At 39.5% G+C, this 22,289-nt stretch overlaps 1 protein-coding gene across 1 annotated transcript in view; it reads right to left on the bottom strand.

Moving 5' to 3' along the window:
* The window catches only part of LOC126160864 (UDP-glucosyltransferase 2-like), a 130,590-nt gene that overhangs the window by 32,301 nt on the left and 76,000 nt on the right, over nt 1–22,289 (bottom strand). The window contains exon 4 of the mRNA XM_049916938.1: nt 9,324–9,783. Coding sequence (XP_049772895.1) covers nt 9,324–9,783 — 460 coding nt within the window. The remainder of the gene's footprint in view (nt 1–9,323; nt 9,784–22,289) is intronic.

The following is a 22,289-nucleotide window of genomic DNA, read 5'->3' as shown; positions in this document are numbered from 1 at the left end:
TTTGTGGTTTTCCAAATAAATGTTTCATTTCAAAACAGCATTTGGTGTTTTGTCAACATGGTAGCAGATATGTTTGGTTGATTAAATATTCACAAAATGCAACAGTTGTAGCTGATTTCCATGATAACTTGACGTTGTAGCAGTGTTAAAGATAAGACAATGGCCAAAGAAAGACAGCAAATTGAAAAACTCACTGGCGAAGGAAATTGGAGGACTTAAGCCAGAAGAAGATGGGCCAAATTACAAATCCGATCTTGCTAAATGGACCAATGCTAATGAAAAAGCAAGGAATGTCTAATACCACCACTTGACACCAAGTCTTTCCGTGTTTGTCGGAGAATGCAAGACTGCTAAAGAGGTTTGTGTGCTACATAAAATGTATGATGTTCAGTCAGTTGAAAACATTGATGTGCCTCAAACAAATTTCATAATATTGTGTGGCAAGCATGTGGTGATATATAAGGCCATTTAGCCACATTTGACAAATATAAACTCAACTTTCATTGTTAGACTAGCTGATTGACAATGGTGACATCTGTGCATGATTTTTGCAAACTTTACCCAAAGAGTTCAACCATCTATATTATGTCGCATGATTTACCTGCTGAAGGGAAGACATGGAATAAGTTACAAAAATGTTGTTTAAATTAGGAACTGAGAAATAACAGACTGTGATGACAAAATTGTTGCTATGGCAATTATATCGATAATGAAGATTAACAAACAGCAATCGAGACACAAACAATCCTAGTCTGAAGCTGATACATTATAAAAGAAATGGAGACAGAAGATGCTTTTCATGTGGTAGTGTAAGAAAGGTTTGGTTTGTTCCAAGGGTAAGAAAAAAGGCCATTGGTCAAATGCATGTACTACCATAGACAAAAGAGAAGACTTGTGCTATGTTGTCAAAAAATGTAACATCAGCAGAACATTCAGAAAGTTGTAGTTGCACAGATAGGCCTACCTCAAAAACAGAGAAAAAAGTTTTCATGATGGGATGCAACTATTTTTCTGTAGATGCAAATTCACTGGACTGTGATGAATGGCACATTGAAAGCTGGCAGATATATAGGGTTGGAAAATGTTGTAATTCAATTACTCCTAACTAGGGCTGTGTCATTTCCTCTAAGAGGGCCAGTAAGGCTCTAGAAAATGTCAGATAGATGAAAATTTCATTATGTGTGTGGGTTGTTTTGATGGGTGTTTGTCGAAAAATCTGTGCTGAGGCCAAATTTGTGAATGAAGAGGTGTCGCTGCTTGGGGCAAATGGTGTCTAGGCTTGATAACACAGAATTAAAAGTATGATGTATTTAATGCAGATATAGTTAGATCATTTCTCTAACTCATATCAGACAAGTCTTACACTATACAAACTGAATCTGATGTATTTAATGCAGATATAGTTAGATCATTTCTCTAACTCATATCAGACAAGTCTTACATTATACAAACTGAATCTTTCCATGATGGGTAGCTCAACAAGGACAGTTGATATGAGAGAGAAACTAAAGTTGCTTGTCATTGTTTGATTCAATAGCATGCAAAATAGCAAGATGAGTACTGTAATAAAAATGGTTCTGATGAGATTAATGTATTAATTGATCTTGAGTCATATGAAATGACTGATACCATATTGAAAACATAAAAACCAAAAATCCACTAATACATAGCTATGTAAAAATGTTTAAATGATAGCTTTTATAAACACTTAATGTAATTACAATGATGATTATGGACTTCTCAGAGAAGATAATTTATATTTTATTTATTAAACATATGTTCCACAGAGAATTTTGCATAAACAGACTGATACGTGATAGTAATTTCCTTGCTTTATGTTGTCAGAGGTAAATTTTTGTTTTTTTGTTCAGTGAGTTGGTTGTACGAGTTTGTTGTGTGTTTTATTGATCCATATTGCACAGCGAAATGACTGAAAATATACATGTTATTTACCAAAAAGTCCACTAGTGTTTACATTATTTCATTGAAGCAACCCAATCACCCTCTAGATGATCATAAAAAGTTAAACGAAAGAAAGGAAACTGATATCGAGTCATCAACTCACAACAAAGAAGAGCAGCAAAAAGTGAGTATTATTAATGAAACTAGTTATTTAACGTCAACCATTGCTATCTCTCATCACAGTGTGTCACTATCTCAGCGTTGCAGGTGCTGTGAAAATGTGACCAGCTGCCCAAATTAGTAACTTACTTCAAAAATCAATGAATCAGCTTTGGGCAACAAGAGGGTGATGATGACCAGAGTACCAAAAGCTCAGAGATGAGCCTGGATGACAAGAACATCATTTGTGTCATGGCTGAATGCATTTGATCACAAATGATCAAAGAAAACTGCAAGATTGTGCCTCTTGTATTCATCTGCAATTCTTACCTGAAATATGTTTCACTGCAAAACACTGAAGTTTTTAAGACTCCTAGCAGGTGTTGCAGGCTACTAGTGAATTGATGTGCCCAGTTAGCCAAGGACAGTGGAACTTTATAAATACAACACAACAAACAAGTCCAATGTAAAACAACTTCAGAATAACACAACTAGAAGATTGTTCTGATCTGATATAAGTATGACACAAGACACAGTAACAGTTCTTTTGAAGGTATGAGGCATTGTATCATGTCAAAATTAATTTTGAACAGTTTTATGTCATTATGTAAATAATGTGGTCTTTCAATCTATTATGAAAGCAGCAAAATGTTATGAAGCAGACAAAGGGTGTAAAAATGCTTTATTTCTTGTAACTCGAGTCAGTGTGTGTGTATATGTTCTAGAAAAACCAGTATTGTAACTGTTTGTACAACTGTTCACCCAGAAGTGGCAAAGACCATCTATGCGGTGGTCGCTGACAGCAGCAATATGAGCCAGAGATCATCCTGGGTGAGCTGGCCACTATACAATGAAATGACAGCCAAAAAAATTATATATTGATGGTAGCACCCTACCAGATTTCTGATTTCTGATGAGGTCCAGTTTTGGTACTTGTGATAGTTTGTTGCAAACACCAAAGTATTTGGGTGTTGCAAATGGTTTGGAGATTTTGGAATAAGCACACTCTAAAGTAGTTGGGTGTTAGCTGTTTGTGTACATTGTATATTGTGGAGTGTTTAGTAATTAAGCATTGTTCTCAAGTTTTTCTTGATTGGAGGATCAAGTACAGGAACAAACGGGCTGAAAGTGAATTGTGATTACCAGTGTACATATTCATTGTTAATGATGCAGGTATAGAGGTTTCCTTGCCCTAGCTGAACCATTTGAAGACAGACAATCCAACATTCAATGTGGGATTTAGATTTGTGGTCACTCGCTCACATCAATGTTTGCTTATGTAAAGATCTGACTCATGAGCTAAAATAAACTCTGATTCATTAAAATTAAAACCAAATCCTCAAATTATCATTTTACCTACTATTCTAGATAAAGTGAAAGAGAATAATCCAAGTTTGAACTTCGAGAAGGAAGTAAAAGAAAAAAAAATTTCAAAAGTTAGTGATCTGACTTATAACAAGTAGAGCAAGATGCTCAAGTCAACAACATAATAAAAATAAATGAATGGCAAGTCTTTAAAAAGAAAGCACAGAACTATTTTATCAAAGTTTAACAATAGAAAGTTTACTATTTAAGTAATTTCTTGAGAGGTAACATTCAAGTTACAGTTAAAAAATGTTTTAGATGACAATTATAAACCAACATGCAAAGGTTTGCTTATGAAAGAATTCTGATTTAGTTCAAAAGACTATATTTAAGCTTTATTAGCAGAGCTACTGCCAATCAGAGGCTGTAAATAACTGTTGTTTGTTTCCATCATTGAGGTAAAAAAAGAAGGGAGGTGGATTTATGTCCCAAGTTTTACCCACTATTCTAAATAAAGTGAAAGAGAATAATCCAATTTTGAACTTTGGGAAGGGAAGTAAAAAAAAAATAGTGGTTCAAAGTTTTGTGATCTGACTTATAATAAGCTCAAGTCAACATCTTAACTAGCCCAAAACCTTAGGTTCACCCAAGGAGTTGGGTTCACTGCATTCATACCCCCATAGTTCAATCTGGTGACACTACCTGATGATGTCACTCTGTTTCGAATTACTAGAGCAAATATGCATTCAAGAACAGGAAAAAGATCAAAATTGCATTCCTGACACTATGTTATTCATGTAAGCACTCTATTTTTAGGATTTAAAACAGTTTTTGTGTGCACATGACAGAAATAATGAACAAGAAGTACTCTAAACAGTAGTCTGCTATATAAAATGGAGGCAGGCCCCACCCACTCTAGCTTCAAAGCTACTTCCATGATTTCCATAGTAAGAAAAATGTCTTTGACCTGAGGTGACAACTGGTTTATAAAAATAATTAAATGCAGAAATTTCTTATACATATTGGAATGCATAATTGTTGTAATTAAGAATTGAGATTAGTTAACTGAAATAATTTAATGCCAATTTCAACATATCATTATCTGAGTAATGAGTTAAGAGATGCCAATATTACATGGTAGAGTACAACTATCAAGTATAATTTTCAGTTATAGTAATTTATACAGTATACTCATTTGTGGTGAGTTGATGATCTCTATAGTTATTTATGAGCTTAATGCAAAAAGATCCATGGGGTCATTATAATATTGTTATTGTGGTATTCAGTCTAGAGACTGGTTTGATGCAGCTCTCCATGCTACTATATCTTGTGCAAGCTTCTTCATCTCCAAATAACTACTGCACCCTACATCCTTCTGAATCTGCTTAGCATATTCATCTCTTGGTCTACCTCTACGATTTTGACCCTCCACACTTCCCTCCAATACTAAATTGGTGATTCTTTGGTGCCTCAGAACCTGTCCCTTCTTTTAGTCAGGTTGTGCCACAATTTCCTCTTCTCCCCAATTCTATTCAGTACCTCCTCATTAGTTATGTTATCTATCCATCTAATCTTCAGCAGTCTTTTGTAGCACCACATTTCGAAATCTTCTATTCTCTTCTAAACTATTTGTCTCTCTATTTCAACCATCATCAGTTTCCTTGCTCCCCAAATAGCAAAACCCATCCACTACTTTAAGTGATTCATTTCCTAATCTAATTCCCTCAGCATCACCTGACTTCATTTGACCACATTCCATTATCCTCATTTTGCTTTTGTTGATGTTCATCTTATATCCTCCTTTCAAGACACTGTCCATTCCATTCAACTGCTCTTCCAGGTCCTTTGCTATCTCTGACAAAATTACAATGTCATCGGCAAACCTCAAAGTTTTTATTTCTTCTCCATGCATTTTAATTCCTACCCCAATTTTTTTTTGTTTCCTTTACTGCTTGCTCAATATACAGATTGAATTACACCAGGGATAGACTACAACCCTGTCTCACTCCCATCTCAACCACTGCTTCCCTTTCGTGCACCTCTACTCTTATAACTGCCATCTGATCTCTGTACAAATTGTAAACAGCCTTTCGCTCCCTATATTTGACCAGTGACACCTTCAGAATTTGAAAGAGAGTATCCCAGTCAACACTGTAAAATGCTTTCTCTGAGTCTACAAATGCTAGAAACGTAGGTTTGCCTTTCCTTAATCTATCTTCTAAGATAAGTCAGAGGGTCAGCATTGCCTCGTGTATTCCAACTATGGAATCCAGACTGATCTTCCCCAAGTTTGGCTTCTACTAGTTTTCCATATTCTCCATAATGTTATAGTGCTGGAAAGCTTATTTACCAATTCAATCAGGTACCTGAGTGCTGATTGTTTTCAGAATTGCTCATGCAGTATTTCAAATAACCTGTTAACACATGAGAGGTCAGATGGAGATCTATTGCGTCTCTCCACGAATTATTAGCAATTTATTGCATCTATATTTATTTTTTTTCTCAACTTTCTCTCGTACGGGTTTGGGTTGATACAGTGCAGCATATCACTTATACTAAGGACATTACTGAGTTAAGTGTCCTGGTTTGTCCTAATTGGCTATCACTGCGACAGCCAGGAAATGTTCCTACATGGATGCTGTCCTTGGCTGATGGACTTCAGATGACTCAGCAATATGAACATTGTATGTGAGGCTGTAGTCTCTGAATGGTGGGCCATGGATGTGGCCAGTGTAAAGCCCAGAGTGTATCTTGTGCCCAGCAAATGAGACTCCAACTGAAGGGCTGCTTACATGGTTGGCATCAACCCCAGAAAACTGTGAACTCTGAAATCCCAACCTTGACTATCTGAGGAGAGGCCAGGTGGTATATCATAAAGCAGTTTCATGAAAAACTATTGCAAAAGTTTTGTGATCGCATGTGACCTGTGGAAGTGAGATAGTACCTATGATATCAGCACAGCATATGTCGAAATTAGCACCAACTGGTACCGTTGTGGCTGGTGGTGGTGTGGCCTCCCATGATTGCATTGCTGGCATACTGGAAAGGTGGAAACCTGCAGTGTAGCACTGTCTGGTTGTTGGCCAGGATGTAAGTGGCAGATGAGGTACAGCATCTTTCTTTTCTATGCAGGAGATGGTAGAGCCATCTTCCTGTGTAGTTGATGGCTGTGACATAGCCAACAGCTGAGGATATCACATCCCATCTTCTCCAAGAGAGAATGTCACAGATATCATGGGGAAGAAGCACCTCCTGAAGAAAAAAGGCATCCCAGAGTGAGATGACAGATCAAGGAACCATGCCAGCAGTGGTGGAAGTTTGGATCTGGAAATGCTGGTCGTCTATTGAGAAAGGACAACTGGGCCACCCAAGGCAGCATGACCTGGTGCAGTCATACTTGCAGAAAAACTTCCAACACCAGAGAACATAATTTTCAAGGAAGTCCAGCTGGAGTGGAAGGCCCTGGAGGTTGCAGAAGACAACCACAACCAGATATATCTGGGGTAGTGACAAGGCCAAGATAGCACAGGGTGATGTCCTGCAGAAGCATGATGTGTACTTTGAAGTCACCAGTCCAAGAAGAAAGTGAGAGCATGGGTTAGTGTGACTCACACTCAGAAGAAGAGAGCTACTCAGAAGAAGAGAGCTTAAGAGAGGAAGGAGGGCACCGAGGATGTTGACTGAGCATTGCTGACAGGCAGAAAGGAAGGTTTAGCCAAGGGGGACCTATCTACAGAGGCCAAGCTGTGGTACACTGACCTGATAGCAAGAAATAACTAACTTGTAATTCACACAAAGCACTGTGCCATACAGAAAAATGCAGTAATAAAGAATTTGAAAGCAAAGGATATGCTATAACTATGGCAACAAATAAACAGTTAGTGATAACATCTACTATTCAATTTCCATAGAGCATAAGAAAGTCTAACACACAGTGTCAAGTAAGCCCCTGGAAACAACAACAACAACTGTTTGATTTTGGGACAGGAATAAACTGAAGACACCACACAGAGAGCACACATACAAAGCATGTGGAGGGAGAGAGGCTACACTGATTGAGCACAAACTGAGTGGGGACAGAATCCCAGTACCAAAAATTCTCATTGCCTATTGATGAGACTAGAATGCTGCTGAAAAGTTGTACCCTTGTCACCAACTTGCTTTGTACCCAGCAAATGAAGCTCTGATTGAGGGACCACTTGTGCAGTCCGCATTAAGCCCAGAGAACCATGAACAGTGAAGTCCCAATGTCAACTGCATGGAGAGCAACGAAATGGTGTCCTATAAATCTGTCTAGTAGTGTCTGCAGTAGCATTTATGGTGTACTGGAAAGATGACATACTGTGGAACACCATTGTGTGGCTGGTGGCTTGGCCATAGGTGACAGTCAAGATACAGTAGAAATTGTTTTCCCTCCTTCAAATACAACCAATGAACTGCAGTCCATGGATTACAGGATTATAAAAGTGACCAAAGAGTCTTATTGCAAATTCCCTTTTCAGTGGTACATGCAAAACAAAACATTAATTTGCTACAATCTATGAATCCACTGAATCTCAGATGTAGCAAATTTTATTTCAGCTGTGTGGAATTCTGTATAATCTCAAGTTATTGAAAACTGTATCCATAAGATTAAAACTTATGAGGTGAGTTTACAAGACTCTTGAAATTTCTAGGGAAATATTTTCGTAGCATATATGAGAGACTTGACAATTTTTTTGTCATCAACATGAAGAGGGGCAGATGTCAATGTTAATGGTTCTGATGATGAAGGCAGGCTCTCAGGCAGTCTATGAAGAATCTGGTGATGTCCACTATCAAGACTTTGTTTCAGTCAGTAATAACATACATTTCAGATGTTGGACGTAGATGAGATACTAGAAAATGTTACAGAAGCTAACAGCATTAAAAATGAAGTAGAGATGGAATGTTAATCAGAGTCTATTCTACAGAACATCAGGTCTTGGGCACAATTAACATGATTCACAGCTACATCTTTGCAGGAAATGTTGAATCACCTGCTGATATTAGCCATACCGTTAATCACATAGAAAACTCTGTGCTTATACACCAGTACAACCTGGAGCAACACACAAGTTTTTTTTTTAAATGTGTAAAGTTGCTCATTGGTGCAAGCATGGTAGCTCAGTATGGTTGGGCAGGGAAATGGGCAACCTACGTGACAAAAACCTGAGTGAAGAGCTCATCAATAGAATTTGAGAGATGTCATGTGACATCCACAGAGAACCACTGATAACATAATGATGAAGAAACAAATCAATAGAAAGCAGACAAATATAATAAGCATGCCAGACTACAGATCTGAATGTCTTGGGGTCAACCTCCAGTCAGTCCTAGGATTTTTATCTGTCCCACATCAACACTTTCACCTCTGTCAGTGTTAATGTGTAGTCTGGAATCCGTGTTAAACTGTAGATCTCCCTGTAACTGGCTGGAGTCAGTTAAAAGGTCAGAGAAAGCTGACATCATCTCACATCCATCAGGACCATGCCTAGTAAAGTACTCTGATGTTCAAACCACCCTTTGCCTTGATGACAGATCTGCTTCTTTTGTTCATATGCTCTCAAAAGCCAGTTTGCATTTTATTGCTGAATTAATTAAATTTTGATTAAAATAGTGCATATATATCTTTTTACATTATCTGTTATCTCATTAGGTAGCCGCACATTTGTATTACATCTCAGGAAGCAACCAATATGGCACTTCCTGCTTAGGATGTTTTCCGGTTTAATTTGCAGTTAACCTGTGGGCCCTTGAAGAGTGCCTTAAGAACAGTTCACAGTGCAGCTGTATTTCAGGTAATTAAACACAGTCATATGCAATATATTAACACACTAAGCACTTAGGCTGTGACATTGAATGTAAACAAAATTATGGAGACTGTGCTACAAGGTACATGTTAGAGAGGACAGTGGAGAGAAAAGTCTGGTGATTACCTTTGGCAGGGGCTTGCGCTCCTTCTGGATGTGTAAGCCCGTGAGTTCTATGATGGTGGGCAGGTACGGCCGTGGGTAGTTGACACTAAAGTGATTATTCACCAGCATCAGACTGTAATTTCGTTCTGTCTCAGCAACAGGAGGTGGCGCGTCACCAAAGTACTTCCTGAGAATTTGCTCCTGTGGTGCCAGCACACGATCCTCAAACAGATACCCATAGATGACATTTCCCAGTGTGTTGGCCAGACGTTGGATGAAGTTCATATGGTCTGGGAAGTCAGCAGCTAATGAAGGTGAGAAGGAAGGGATGTCAGGATTGCCCATGGCAGCAAACCCACTGGGCAGCATTCCCAGAGACACAAAGCCCACCAGGGGTGGAGAGCCCACAACATGGTAGAGCCCAAAGTATGCCTGGAACATGGATGCCTCCAGTACGAATAGATCAAACTGCTGCCCAGACCTGCAACATATGAAACCTGCTTAGCTTCCTGCAAATAAAACTCATTTGACACATGTGGCAGACATTGAAATGAAAGTTTTCATTCTCACTCAATGAGAAGCCTCGAAGTATTCTCATCAAGATATGAATGGCACCATAAAGAAAGCTTGCACTTAATCATGGAAGGCATGGTGAAGTGTTCTGCACCCAAAAAATTACATATATTTCATACTGTTAGTTCCAAACTTACCATAGAAACAAATATTTGTGTTTCACATCATAAACCATCCAGAGGAAGAGTTAATTTTGCATTAAGAGGTGCAGTGGAATCAGGAAAGAATGAAGATTAGTTCCTTATGCCTCTTGAGCATCAAAATCATTGGAAGGAACTTACAGCTGTGGGCTTTGGTTGGGAACCCTCTAGTATTCACCTAATGTCTAAAGGGATCCATAGAAAACATAATCTAAATTCGGCTCCTTTTGAATATGTGTCCCATGTTTTAGGCACTGTGACTTCTCACTTGATTTGAGTAGTAAAGAGGAAAGTTTCAGGCCAGATGGTTAGAGTATGTACTCATGAGCAATTGAAATAGGGTAACTTCTGTACTTTGGGTACCAGTATTAGTTCCCTCCTTTACTGTTCTAGTGAGCGAATGTCATGGGAAGAATGTCTGTTGGTGTGCCACTGTAGGAGCTCAATTTTGCCTTCATGAGATATATGTAGGAGAGGAATTGTGTTGGTTGATGTTTTTAGGATTTTACACTATCAAAATTTTAATAGTAAGCTACAGAGCTTGGGTCACAATTAAAGCTACTGTTATGTCTGAACATTTGTGCCCATTAAAAACAACAGGCTGTGTCCTGTTTACTAGGAACTGCTCAGTACCATCCCAAAACTCATCTGCTATTCAATATGGCCATATACTGTTCATCAGGCAAACTGCATAACTGTACTGAACACTTTCCAGAACCCAAGAAACATGACATCAGTTTGGACACCAATATGTAATAACTTGTGGGTGTTGTGAATGCACAGAGTTGAGGTGCACAAGAACTTTGTTCACAGAACCCTTGTGAAACCTGTAGAGGTCATTTATAGTCTCCAGGTCTCCAGAAAGATAAGGATGTTCCAAAATTCTAGCACAGGCTGGCATCAGTGATATAGGCCTAGAGTGTGCATCTATTTGTGACCCTTCTTGAAAATAGGACAGACATATCAGAGTATACGCTTTTTGTTGCAGTATTATTGAAAGTAAACTATTGATATAAAATACATTTACAGATAATTACCCATCATATTGGAAACAATATGACAATCTTCACTAAGCATGACTGAAAGCTTTGGATGAAAGCAATCAGTGTAACTGATCAAAAGTATCTGGACACCCACAAAAACATACATTTTTCATATTAGGTGCATTGTGCTGTGACCTACTGCCAGGCAATCCATGTCAGATACATGAATAGTCATTAGACATAGTGAGAGAGCAGAATGGGGTGCTCCACAGAAGTCACGGACTTCAAACGTGGTCAGGTGATTGGGTGTCACTTGTGTCATATGTCTGTAAGCGAGATTTCCACACTCCTAAACATCACCAGGCCCACTGTTTCCAATGTGATAGTGAAGGCAAAACATGAAGGGACAAATACAGCACAAAAGTGTACAGGCTGGCCCCACTTGTTGACTGACAGAGACCACTGACAGCTGAAGAGGGTCATAATGTGTAATAGGAAGACATCTATCCAGGTCATCTCACAGGAATTCCAAACTGCATAAGCATCCACTGCAAGTACTATGACAGTTAGGCAGGATGGGAGAAAACTTGGATTTAATGGTCAATAGCTGCTCATAAGCCACACATCACACAGGTAAATGCCAAACAATGCCTCGCTTGGTGTAATGTCCGCCGCTCGTGGTCTCGCGGTAGCGTTCTCGCTTCCCGAGCACGGGGTCCCGGGTTCGATTCCCGGCGGGGTCAGGGATTTTCACCTGCCTCGAGATGACTGGGTGTTTGTGTTGTGCTCATCATTTCATCATCATCCAGGAAAGTGGCGAAATTGGACTGAACAAAGACTGGGTAATTGTACGGGCGCTGATAACCGCGCAGTTGAGCGCCCCACAAACCAAACATCATCATCAACATCATCGCTTGGTGTAAGGAGCATAGACACTGGATGACTGAACAGTGGAAAAATGTTGTGAAGAGTGATGAATCGTGGTACACAATGTGGCAATCCAATGGCAGGCTGTGGGTATGGCAAATGCCCAGTAAATTCCATCTGCCAGCATGTGTAGTGCCAACACTAAATTTGGAGGTGGTGGTGTTATGGTGTCGCCATGTTTTTCAATCTGCAGCTTGTAGTCTCGCAGTCACATTCTCGCTTCCTAAGCACGCAGTCCCGGGTTTGATTCCCGGTGGGGTCAGGGATTTTCACCTACCTCGAGATGACTGGGTTTTTGTGTTGTCCTCATCATTTCATCATCATTCATGACAGTGGTGAGACTGGACTGAGCAATGGTTGGGAATTTGTACGGATGCTAATAACCACGCAGTTGAGCACCTCTCAAACCAAACATCATCATCATCATCATCATCATTGTGTTTTTTATGGAAGGGGTCTGCACCCCTTGTTGTTTTTTGTGGTACTATCACAGAACAGGCCTACACTTATGTTTCAAGCACCTTCTTGCTTCCACTGTTGAAGAGCAATTCGGAGATGACGATTGCGTCTTTCAACATGATCAAGCACTTGTCCGTAATGCACGGCCTGTGGTGGAGTGGTTACACAACAATAACATTCCTGTAATGAACTAGCCTGCACAGAGTCCTGACCTGAATCCTATACAACACCTTTGGGATGTTTTGGAAAACCTACTTCGTGCCAGGCCTCACTGAATGACATTGATACCTCTCCTCAATGCAGCACTCCATGAAGAATGGGCTACCATCCCTCAAGAAATCTTCCAGCACTGGATTGAATGTATACCTACAAGAGTGGAAGCTCTTGTCAAGGCTAAGGGTGGGCCAATACCATATGGAATTCCAGCATTACCGATAGAGGGCATCCTGAACTTGTAAGTTATTTTCAACCAGGTGTCAGGATACTTTTTATCACATAGTGTAGATGCAGTGTTTCTCAATCCATGAAAAGCATTTGACACAGTATCACATCTACACTAATTATCAAAAGTATGATTGTATGGGGTCTCAAGCAAAATTTGTGAATGCATTGAGGGTTATTTGGTAGGGAGGATGCAGAAAGTTATTTTGGATGGAAAATCGTTGACATATGTAGAAGTAACTGTGCGTTGGGACCCTTGCTGTTCATATTACATATTAATAACCTCACAAACAATATTAATAATAACCCTGGACTTTTTTCAGATGATGCAGTTATCTGTAATGAAGTACTGTGTGAAAGAAGCTACATAAAATTTCAGCGGGATCTTGATAAATTTCAAAGTGATGCAGTGGTTGAGAACTCGTATTAAACATTCAGAAATGAGGCTTTTGCACTTCACAAAACAAAAAATATAATATCCTATGATCATAGTATCGATGAGTCACAGACTGAATCAGTCAACTCGTACAAATACATGGGTGTAACACTTTGTAAGGAAATGAAATAGAATGACCACATAGTCTCAACTATAGGTAAATCAGATGGCATTTTCAGTTCAGTTGAATAATACTAAAAAAATGCAATCAGTCTACAAAAGAGATTGCTCACAAGACATTTGCATGGCACATCGTAGAATATTGGGAGACCCTTACTGAATAGGACTAACAGGCAATATTGAATATCTATGTGGGAGTGTGCCAGAAAGGTACTGAAGAAACTGAACTGGCAGACTCCTGAAGACAGATGTAAACAGTCCCAAGAAAGCCCACTTACAAACAGTTTTTGATGTTACTGAGCAACAGTCATACAATATATTTTTAAATGAACACACCGCCATGTGACTGTATTATTGTTTATTTCATTACTACCCAGGTTTCAGCCTTTTATGCCATTTTCAACTTATTGATTTTACATCATTATCACATATTGCAGAACATCAAGCTCAAAATTTCTCATAAGCCAATAATTTTCTTGATTTATGATCAATTTTGACCTTGATGTCCTACTTACAATGTTTCATGAACCAGCTTTAAATGACAACTCTAGGAATATACCACAACCATCTACATACTGCTCCTGTAAGTGTCGTGAGGATAATATTTGATTAATGTACAGAAGCATTTAAACACTCAGTCTTCCTGCATTCAGTATGTGAATGGGTCAGGAAAAACCATGTAGCGACACACACACCATGTGTGTGTGTGTGTGTGTGTGTGTGTGTGTGTGTGTGTGTGTTACTGCACAGTGTCAAATTTTCGTGCATTTGTCAGTAGTTCTGTGCACACCGCCAGGGATGCTGGGTTTATTTGTGCAAAGTGTGGATCATTTATTCCTTGTTTTTGTTACCTTTTATATGTTAATCATTCTATGTCTTTTTTATCTCTCCTTCTCTAATGTGTGTTCATATCATGTTGGGATCACCACTTTAACCATAGTATAAATGAATTAGGTCCTGTGACTTTGCCATACCATTAGTAAAACAGCTACACTGCATGCTAAATTGCCTGCTAGATGCAAATCAGTGGAGATCACAGCCAGCCAAGATACGCGAGACGCCCCCACAGCAGGGCCATGTCCCACTCACCTGCATTATCACCTGATGCACAGGACATGTGCTGGTATGACAAGCATTTCAAGGATTTTGCACAATGCTGCACCAAACCATGCACATTCTCAAATGCCAGTGGCAATTGAACGTAGGTGCTTTGTCCAATTGACAGCCAACATCACAGCGCCTATTCATCAGTCATCAACACACAGGCTGTAAGTGCTTGACTGATACTGGATGTACGATGCTACATCAGTGCCAACCATGAACATCGTTCTGCCTGGTGTTCATGAATAACATGCCTATTGCAACGCACAGCTTGCACAGAATAGAGCTAGATCTTGGCCTCTGCCGCACATTCCTTTGGAATTTCATAGTGGCAGATGTGGCAAAGCCAATAATAGCAGTGGATTTCTTGGCATACCATAACCTTTTGCCGGATATGACCAACACCAACCTTGTAGATCAGACCACCGGGCTGACGGCCGCGGGTTTCCGGTGCCAGACACCTACCCAATCTGCCCGTCTGATTGCTGCCACTGATGATGAGTATGCCATGCTGTTTCCAGCGTTAACAAAGCCAATGGACATACTGAAGGACATCAGGCACAACACTGTGCACTATCAAGGCAACTGAGGGGCCGCTGATCTCCTGCTGACCACGACGACTGGTGGCAGACCGTTTGAAGACAGCCAATGGCAAGTTTGATAACATGATCAATGAGGACATCATGCTTCTGTCTGACAGCCCCTGGTCTTCACTGTTACACCTCATTTCCAAAATGGGTGGTGTGTGGTGGCGTTGTGGGGATTACAGAGCATAGAATGCCTGTGCAATACCTCACAGGTACCTGATACCTCTGCTACGCGACTTCAACTTCACATTGAGTGGCTCTTGTGTGCATAGTGTACTAGATTGCGCCAAGGTCTACACAGATTCCAGTGGCCAATGAAGATATACCAAAGACAGCCATTATTATGCTATTTGGCTTAACTGAAAGCAAATTTATGACTTTCGGTCTCCGGAATGCAGCACAAATGTCGGAAAGGTTCATTGATTTAGTGCTGTGAGGACTGCCATTCTGTTTCTCTTATCCCAATGACGTTTTGGTCTTCTCAGCATTGCCAGAAGAACATCACCAGCATCTTGTTGAGGTTTATCAATGACTAAGTGAGTGCAGAATAGTGTGGAATGTGCTGAAGTGTATCTTTGGGCAGTCACAAGTTTACTTTCTAGGGCACCACATTACTCCTTCAGGCTTACTACCATTGCTGGACAAAACAGAGACTATCCACCAGCTGCCCCAGTGGGCCACAAGCAAGGAATTAAGACACTACCTAGGAATGCTGAACTTTTATCAGCAGCACCTGCCGCATGCAGCTGAAGTTCAAGAGCTTCTGACAGCAATGCTGGCGGGCCTGAAGGCAAAATGTAATTCAACAATTTCCTGGATGGATGGCATGATTTGAGAAAACAAAACAAGTGATAGTGTATGTGGCATTGTTGGCACATCCAAGCCGAGTGCACTGTTGGCTGTTGTTGTACATGCAAGCCAGACAGCGATAAGCGGTGTGCTTCAACAACGGGTTGATGAGGCCTGGCAGCTGATAGCTTTCTTCTCTAAAATCTGACCACCTCACAAAAGAAATGGAGCCCATGTGACAGTGAACTGCTGGCAATGTATGAGGCTGTCAAGTACTTTCATCTTCACATCAAGGTTCACGCCTTCCAGCAACTGCTCGCCCAGGCAACACAGTCAACTGCTATACACTGCCCAATTCACCACAGATGTTCAACACACTTCCAGGATCAACAACATTGTGGCGGGCATCTCTCTCATGTCAGCAGTGTCTCTACACTGGACTACGTGGCACTTGAAGAAGCGCAGAGATCAGACCAAGAGCTGCAAGACCTGTTACAAGATTCACAGACTTCACTGAAACTACAACCTGTAGACATTCCCGGCACCAGCATGCAACTGTATTGCAATATGTCCACGGCCAAGTCACATCCTTATCTACACTCTGTCTGGTTCTAGATCACTTCGTATGGCTGGGAACAAAAAAGTATTGTAGAGAGTGGATGAAGTATTGTCCTCAGTGCCAACGCAGTAAGGTAGGCAGAAATGTACATGTGCCAATAGGTAATTTCCCTGATGTCACAGAGCAATTCACACATGTTCACGTTGACATCATCGGACCACTGCTGACCTCAAATGGCCAATGCTACTGCTCACCATCGTTGACAGATTCATCCTTGACTGGAAGCAGTACCAATACACTAGACTCTTGCTAATCCAGCTGTTCCTGGCATAGATGGGTGCCGGATTAGTGGAAGTGCCAGATTATTGAGTGTCTGAAATTTATTTTATTCATTTATTTTGATTTTTATATATTCTGAAAATATAGGGGATATAGTGTACTGTGCTTTATTAAACTGAAGGATACAACTTCTAAGCATAGAGGATAGTCTTTATTAAAGCCAAAAATATATTAATTTTCAGAGAAAACTTAGTCCTTGAGTGTATACTGTACATAATCATACAGTCATATCACTCACTATGGAACAAGTCCCTAATTTTTAACTGTCACAATGATGTTACATGACAGTGGCATGCTTCATCACGCAACTGCTTTACAAGCATTACATCAGTACTGCATGTATCTGGTTGTAGCATAATGTACTCCAGGAAGACCTCAGCAGCTTCAGCACCAGCAGTATGAGAAATCTTCATGCTCTCTCCTCCTGTGTCATCTTCTTCATCACATTCTTGAATGCTTTTGATTATTTCTTCATCTGTTAAAGTTTGGTCTGTATCACAGTTTTCCTCATTTTCAGCCCTTTACAATTAGTAACATCTTCATCATCAATTTCTTCTCCTCCTTGAAGGTTGTGGAACATGTCTATGTACAAAGTAATTGGTAATTCTGAATTGACTCACTCATTGCTGTCACTCACTACTGGATCCAACTTGGCATCAATGGATGGCAACAATTTTCTCCAGCTCTTCATTATGGGTATGCTCTCCACTTTATCCCATCCCTCAGCTGCTTGGAAAACAACATCACGTACATTAATTCCTTTCCACGCCTTCAGCATAGTCTCAATAGAGTCATTTTCACCTTCATTCAGCAAGGAGATGAGAAGTGAATGTCGATAATGATGTTTAGTTATTCCAAAGTTCCCTGGTCCATGGGCTGAATTAGGGCTGTCACATTGGGTGAGAGAAAGAGTGCTTGTGTACCATCAGACATTAGAGAAACATCTGAAGGATGACTGGGAGCATTGTCAGTTATAAGAATAGCTTTCAGTGGAAAACTTTTCTTCTTTAGCTCTTTTCTCACTGCTGGTACAAACGTTTCATGGAACTGCTGAGAGAATATTTGTCTGTCCATCCACACTTTCTTCTGAGCACAATACTGCACTGGTAGAGTATTTATGTCAGTGTGTTGAAAACAACAAGGATGTTGGGATTTTCCAATCACTATAAGCGGTAGTTTATGACTCCCATTTGCATTACAACATGCCATTAATGTTATGTGCTGTTCCTGTTGCTTGTAACTATGAGTTTCTTTCTCGTTGTTTGCAGCTAATGTTTTTGAAGGAAGCATCTTGTAAAAGAGTCCTGTTTCATCAGATTATACAGGCATCAGCAGTTAAATCTTCTTCTTCTATTATCTTCCACATCTTACTTACAGACTCATCAGCATCCTTATCATTTGCTGAGCGACTTTCCCTGGTGACTGTCAGCTGCTGAATGCCATGTTGTTTTTTACAGTTTGACATCCAACCTTTGCTCACTGCAAACAAGTTACTACCACCGCCAAGTTGTTTGTTAAATGTAGTTGCCTTTTGTTTATAATTGGGCTACTGACTGGAATTCCTTTACTGTGTTGTTGTATGAACCATCTATAAACAGCCATGCCCAGTTCTTCATTCTCACTCTTTTGCATAATCTTCTGTTTCCCCAACTCACTATCCATTTGTGTTGAGTACTATTGAATAACATCTTCTTTCTTTTTGATGTCATAAATGGTTGCTCATCCAACACTGAACTCAGCAGCAACGAGTTTTTGTGAAGAAACTCGATTTAACTTATCTAAAATTTTGAGTTTCTGCTTGAGGTCTAGCGTAGTGTGTTTCCTTTTAGAAAACATGATTCTGAACTGTAAAGAAAGCTACATTTCAAATACAGTATATAAAGCATTGCTGAACTAACCATTATTGTGCACAATAATTCATTGTGCACATGTTTTTTGATGTGTGCCGGATTACTGAGAGGCCGGACTACTGAGGGCCGGATTAGCGAGAGTCTAGTGTAGATAATATCTCAGCAAAAACCTTGATGCATGCCTTTGTGTTGCATTGGATATCACAGTTCAAGTCTGAATTGTTTGCAAAACTGTCAGTACTTTGAAGCATGAACCATCTTCGGACAACCAGCTACCACCCAGCCAGCAATGTAATGGTGGAATGATGGCTCTCATCCTAAAAGTAGCCTTGATGTGCCATATGTTGGGAAATGCTGATTATCAATTGCCCGATGTAAGAGGATATCCAGGATCTGTGGAAAGGAGGGGACTCATGTTAGTTCTGTACAGGCCCAGTTTGAGAACATTACTCCATACAAGTGACATATCATTTGTCCCCTCAGACATTGGTTGCATTTCCTGAGGTTTCACCAATCATCCTACTCAGACTCTGAAACATATACAGACTCAACCTGGTTGGTTCCTTTTCCGAGTTAGTATATGGGGATATGCTGACCTTTGAGGGGGCCGATGTAGCGACCCACAGCCACCCACCATGTGTGTGTGTGTGTGTGTGTGTGTGTGTGTGTGTGTGTGTGTGGGGTGTGTTAGTGCACGAATGTCAAATTTTCGTGGGTGTATCGGTAGCTCCTTGTGCACTGACAGAGGCGCTGGGTTTATTTGTGCGAAGTGCAGATCATTTATTCCTTGTTTTTGTTATCTTTTGTATGTTAACTACTCTATTTTTCTATCTCTCTTTCTCTAGTGTGTGTGTTCAAAAAATGTCATGGTCACCACTTTAGCTGCAGTGCCAACAGTACATCTAATGGGCATTTTGGCTCACAATGTAGCTGTTTTAGTAATGGCATGGCAGAGTCACAGGACCTGATTCATTTGTACTGCAGCTAAAATCCTAATAACTGGTGCAATGGGACATACCCTCTACCACACATTTCACAGCAGTCTGCAAAGTATGGCTGTAGATGTAAAGCATGCATTTACAAGACATGACACTTGTCTATTGTATCAGTATCTTTTCATGACTACTGTTCTACCACATTACATGGTTTTGTGGGGTACAACATTCCTTGTAGTCAGATTGGGCACTCTGTGCTGATATACTAACAAATCAGGCAACTTCATTTGTAGTGTGGTCTTGGAAACATCCAAACACTGTAGCCCCTTTCTGTCATTCTTCCACATTGACCCATCTGACTGAGCTGATTCATTCATCTGCCTGACAGATACACACGACTTCACTGCCAGACTCACAACAGCAGTAGACAGTCACATGACATTATGGTATGAGTTTACAACATCTGAACTGCTCCAAAGCTAGCAGGATGCTCCTTTAAGTGAGTAGAAGGGGGTACTGTAACTAGTATTTTGTAATCTTTGGAGGTGTGTTGGGCAATGCTGATTATCAACAGGCCAATGTAAGAGGATATCCAGGATCTTGGAAAGGAGGGGACTCATGTTAGTTCCATACAGGCCCAGTTTGAACATTTCTATATACAAGTGACATATCATTTGCCCCCTCAGACATTGCTTGCATTTCCTTGTAAACTTGATAAGACCTTTAAGAATATATCTAAATCTTCTCCCTGTCCAAGTATTAGAAGAAGATACAATTCATTTATGTTTAAGGTAATTTTTAGTGAAAAGCGAAAGAACTGGAGCTTCAATAAAAATGTGCAGTCAGACTTAGTGGAAAAATGGAAATATAAAATTTCTGTTATTTTATTAGTTCAATAACGGAAATTTTTAATTCTATAATTTACAAATTATTTCACTTTTCATTGGGAAAAGTGAGATATATGTACAAAAAAGTCATAAAATTTTGTATTGATGTGTTAAACATAAGACACTGTTTAATTACATGATTCGTTTGTCACATGTGAAAAAAATTAACAGTATGTACAATAGTTAATGTTTAGAAAATTTGCTATGAAAGTAGCTGAAAATTGACAAGCATGATCAAGATTTTTATGTATATAACTAAAATTGAAAATATAAAATTGTATGTGATATGAAAGGGTCATGTGTAATTCCTACAGTTGTTCAGTATGTGTGCTGGCAATTTCTCTTCAGATAAAAACATTGTATTAAAATTTTAGTAGCCTTTAGCTTAGCAAAACCATTCAAAATAGAATCTGAATCTACTGATCACAAAGTATCATTTTGAATAGCTAAGTTGACAGTCCCCACAGTTGTTCTTCAGAAAATGTTGAGCTAGGGTGTGTCTCTATAAACTTAAAGTTTTGAGAAACTTCTGTCGCCATTAGCTACAGATGTAGGTAAAGCCAGGGAATTTGTAAGTTTGCAAAAGTATTGGGAAAAGTCAATAAAACTGTTTTTTGTAATAAAAAATAAAGAGCTTTTTGGAGAATATCCAGCAGGAAGAATGGACACTAAGATCAAAACTTCAACATTTATTCATCACTGATGTCACATTCACCACCATCATGTAACGCAGTCTTGAGAGGTATGTGGCTTTTAGCTTTTCACCAGTCTATGTCTGCAGGACATAAGTACCATATAGGGGGCTGAAGCACTTTTTATGACTGTCCCTATGGCCAAACCTGTCTTCTAAAGAGCAGGTAGCTTTATTGACAATAAAGCAGAAAATATTTCCATTGAAGGAGCTACATCTTCATTAATAGGTTCATCAGTAGATCAATAGATAACTTCCTTCTTCACTCCTTCACTCTTTGAGACGAATCTTCCCTCCATTTTGAAAGTTGGAATGAGATCCAAGTTTGTCAGCAAGCAGTTTTTCATTTACTATCACACTATTAAAGTCCTTCTCTGATCTCATGTTATTCAAAAAGATGCTAATGCTCTCAACTAGATCCACAGCACTCTGCAGGTTTACAATAGCTCAGTGATCTCTGCTGACCTGGTTGATCCTGAACACAATTTCATACCAAACCACTATACAACAAAGAAGTTTGAATTATAGAGAGCATCATACTTTTATCCAAGTGTAATATCTAAGATGCTGCAAGGCATCTATTCAGCTTTCCCACTGGGTACCGCTGAGAGGTTTTATTATTAGAATAGATACACGCTTCTTCAAAATACCTCATCAATAGATGGACAGAAGAAACTGAAAACTTTGTAACAGTATTGAATAAATTTTTATTTAGTCCAATTGTTTATATAGTTAAGTAATTTTTATTTTATCAAATGAGAACGTATTTGCACTTGTTTTGTAAGCTATTATGTAAAAAAGCTCAACAGCTGGAGCTGTCAACTTTCTACCACACTGAAGTGCCTCCTCCAAATGTGAAATACTGCATCCTCAGTTCTCCCAAAATCCAAAGTGGTCCAGAGGCTAGAGAGGTTGATGGGTGAGGACTGTCTTGATTCAGTCCTAGTCAGTACTACCAGCCAATTTGACGATGGTTTAGGAAGACTTCTGAAATGTATCTAGTTGTTTATAGGCTCTAGATTACATTTTATGTCGCCAAGCTAAAAATTGCATTTTTAAAACATATCTTGTTCAGTTTTTGCTATGCCAGTCAGTGTTATATGCCAGTCAGTATTAATAAATAAATACCTTGAACTTCACAAAATAAACCCTATTAATGTGATCAGATGT

The sequence above is a fragment of the Schistocerca cancellata genome, chromosome 1 (genome assembly GCF_023864275.1).
Source record: "Schistocerca cancellata isolate TAMUIC-IGC-003103 chromosome 1, iqSchCanc2.1, whole genome shotgun sequence".
NCBI lineage: Eukaryota > Metazoa > Arthropoda > Insecta > Orthoptera > Acrididae > Schistocerca > Schistocerca cancellata.
The sequence above is the reverse complement of the archived record's forward strand: the minus strand, read 5'-3'. Positions and strand labels throughout refer to the sequence as shown.